This window comes from Camellia sinensis, chromosome 9, assembly GCF_055761805.1.
Source record: "Camellia sinensis isolate YWXY chromosome 9, ASM5576180v1, whole genome shotgun sequence".
NCBI classification, from domain to species: domain Eukaryota; kingdom Viridiplantae; phylum Streptophyta; class Magnoliopsida; order Ericales; family Theaceae; genus Camellia; species Camellia sinensis.
In genome coordinates, this window is record NC_138969.1 from 44,077,519 (window position 1) to 44,081,215 (window position 3,697).

The 3,697-nt window shown below is 39.1% G+C and overlaps 1 protein-coding gene across 1 annotated transcript; it reads right to left on the reverse strand.

Moving 5' to 3' along the window:
- Positions 1-825: 825 nt before the first annotated feature.
- LOC145799381 (uncharacterized) lies at positions 826-3,115 on the reverse strand. Its single transcript, XM_082888949.1, has 4 exons — positions 2,406-3,115; positions 2,078-2,322; positions 1,509-1,711; positions 826-1,005 (listed from the first exon to the last, which is right to left on the reverse strand). Exons 1-4 carry the CDS (start codon positions 3,113-3,115, stop codon positions 826-828), a joined length of 1,338 nt encoding a protein of 445 aa, XP_082745075.1.
- Between the last annotated feature and the right edge of the window lie 582 nt (positions 3,116-3,697).

Consider the following 3,697-nt stretch of genomic DNA (forward strand, 5'->3'; position numbering starts at 1 on the left):
TCTATTCTGAAATTTCAACACATTATTCTCAAACACAAACCCTAGTTTTGGTTTTGAATCAAATTCTTCCACAATCTTTTTCAAGTACTCATCTTCAAGTTGTTTCTGTTTGATTTCTTCAATGATTGCAGGTTGAGCAAAAATGGTAGCTAAAATCCCCCCTTGCTCTTGCAAAATAATTTCAATCTTATTATTTTCCAGGTCATCTAGCAATTCTTTTTGGCTGGACAACAAACATGACAAATTCCCAATCGACTTTCAACTCAAAGCGTCAGCTACAGTATTAGCTTTACTTGGATGATACAGAATTTGCAAATCATAGTCCTTGATCAGTTCCAACCATCTCCTTTGTCTCATATTCAGTTCTTTCTGAGTAAAGAAATACTTGAGGCTTTTGTGATCCGTGTACACCTCATAAGTCGCTCCATACAGATAATGTTGCCAAATCTTTAAGGCAAACACTACAGCTGCCAGTTCAAGATCACGTGTTGGGTAATTCTTTTCATGTGGACGGAGTTGCTAAGAGGCATAAGCAATTACTTTTCCATTTTGCATTAACACATAGCCCAAACCTTTGTAGGAAGCATCACTGTAAATCTGAAACCCATAAGTACCATTGGGTAAGGTCAAAATTGGTGTAGTTACTAGTCTGGTCTTCAACTCTTGGAAGGCTGACTCTCTTTGTACGTTTCAATCAAATGACACATTTTTTTGAGTTAACTGGGTCAATGGTATGGCAAGTTTTGAAAAGTCTTTCACAAATCTCCTGTAGTAACCTACAAGTCCCAGAAAACTTCTAACCTCTGTCACATTCGTCAGTTTAGGCTAGTCCACAATAGCTTCAATTTTCTGAAGGTCAACAGTAATACCATCCTTGTTGATTACATGCCCTAGAAATGCCACATTGTCAAGCCAGAACTCATATTTGGACAATTTAGTGTATAATTCATTTTCTCTCAAAGTCTGTAGAGCAGTTCTCAAGTGATTCTCATGATCTTCCCTACTCTTGGCGTAAATCAAAATATCATCAATAAATACAATAACAAATTCATCTAGAAATGATTTAAACACTCTATTCATAAGGTCCATAAAGGCAGAGGTGCATTAGTCACCCCAAACGGCATTACTAAAAATTCATAATGTCCATATCTAGTTCTGAATGCAGTTTTCTCTATGTCTTCTGCCTTAACTTTTAACTGGTGATACCTAGATTTGAGGTCAATCTTGGAAAACACTTGGGCTCCCTGAAGTTGATCAAACAAGTCATCTATTCGAGGTAAAGGGTATTTATTCTTGATGGTTACTTTGTTCAATTCCCGATAGTCTATACATAACCTCAGAGATCCATCTTTCTTTTTGACAAATAGAACTGGAGCACCCCAAGGTGAAGTATTCGGACGGATGAATCTTTTGTTGAGCAGTTCTTGAAGTTGAGTTTTTAGTTCTTTCAATTCTAAGGTAGACACCCTATAGGGGGTCTTGGAAATAGGTTGTGTTCTCGGGATTACTTCAATAGTGAATTCAATCTCTCTATCAACTAAGTCCCCAGACAATTCATTTGAAAACACATCAGGAAATTCACAAGCAACAGGAATAGTTTCCATATTAACACTATTAGATGATGCAGTCAATATACAACACAAGTAACCCCTACATCCCTTCCTAAGCAATTTCACAGCTTTCATGGCCAAAATCAGGTATGGGGGAGGAACTACCCCATTTCCAGTGAAAGTAAATTCAGGCATACCCGCTGGTCTAAACACAACAGATTTACTTGCACAGTTAATAGTAGCACAGTATTTGATCAACCAGTCCATACCCAGAATACAATCAAAATTATCAATGTTCAAGGGCAACAAGTCAACATACAATGTCATATCTCCAATCATAATATCACATGCCGGATAAACATAAGCACATATCATAGAACCCCTAGACGGTGTAAATACAGATAACACATATGTCATAAGTTCTAGTGGTCTAGTTAATTTCTGAGAAAAAGCATGCAATATGAAAGAATATGTAGAACCAGAATCTATCAGTACACATGCATTTTGAGAACATATAAGGAGTGTACCTGACACCACGGTTTCGATGTTCTGTACGTCACCAGGCATTAAGGCAAACACTCGACCTTGTCTCAGAGGTTCTTTCCTAGTATTAGTCTTTGCATTTGTTTTAACTGTAGAAGCGGATCTAGCTGAACTCATCATAGGACGGCTGGCATTCTTAGACCCAAGTGGGCAATCTTTCACTACATAACCTGTCTTGCCATATCGAAAACAAGCACCAGATGCTCGGTAACATACACCTCTATGCCTTCTTCCACAATCAGGACAAACTGGAATAGACCCATTGCTCTGACTCGAGCTGCTTGTAGACCTTGTATTCTGCTTCTTACTTACATGAGAACAGCCTTTTTTGAAACCATACCCAGACATTTTTCCTCTCCAATCAGTTGTTGTTGCTGCGGGGCCTTACTTTGCTTCATAGCGGCTAGGGTGGCTTCCGCCATTAAAGATCTATCAAGAACGTGCATATATGTTGGCAACTTTAGTACACCAACTCGATCAAATATGTCTAAGTCCAATCCTCTCTCAAATTTGCGAGCTTTCTTGTAGTATGTGTCCATTATATGAGGAGCAAATCTGGCTAATTCGGTGAACTTTGCCTCGTACTCGGCTACAGACATTCGGCCTTGCTTAAGTTCTTGGAATTCAGACACCTTTCGGTCCCGAAAACATTGAGGAAAATATTTTTCATAAAAGATCTCATTAAATCGAGCCCACGTCATATTCCCATTGGTATTCCGAATCAGTAACCACCACCTCCGAGCTTCGTCTTTCAGAGTGTAAGTGGCCAATAAAACCTTTTGAATCTTGGTACAAGGAAACACCTCAAACAGTTTTTCCATCTCAAGCAACCATGTCTCTGCTTTCAACGGTTCAATTCCACCTAGGAATGTTGGCGGTTTCATCTTCATGAATTTCTGAGTCAAGTTGATGATGTCATTATTATCTGTTTTGGCTTGTGTCGGCAGAGGTGGAGGGGGCAAAGGTTGTTGTCTTTGCTGTTGTGTCATAGCTTCAATCAATGCCGCAAGCATTTGCTCCATTCAGCTCATGCGAGCCTCTGAAGACACACTTACATCATTTCCTCTTGCATTCTCCATGTTGCTATAGAGACACCAAATAATAATAAACATAGGAATAATCTCATTCATTTCTTTCAATTCATTTTCTTAGATTTACATTCAGTTTTCATATCTATTTGGATTACCACACACTCACACATGCAGATGGACCGCTCCTCTTTCTTACTAGGACATCTTAAGCTCATATGGACCTGTGTATGCGGTAAAACACGTGCTCTGATACCACTCTGTCATGACCCAAACCCGCCCCTATGGGTTTAACATCGTAACCGGCCAGTAATCTTTGGATTACCAAAGGCCTCTTGACAAATTAACATATAGTTAGGGGCTGCGGAAGCAAATATACAAAACATACGAGTGATAACCAAAAGATATAATATTTACATACCACACTTCGGCGTATGTGTCAAAAATCTCGCCCACAACTTAACAGATAAACATAGTCTAATATGATTACAAAAACAGTAGCAAAACTTGACTTCATCCGGAACCTCCTCGGGAGGCGCAAAGGTTGGCTGACAAAAATTGAAACATAGGCCGTTA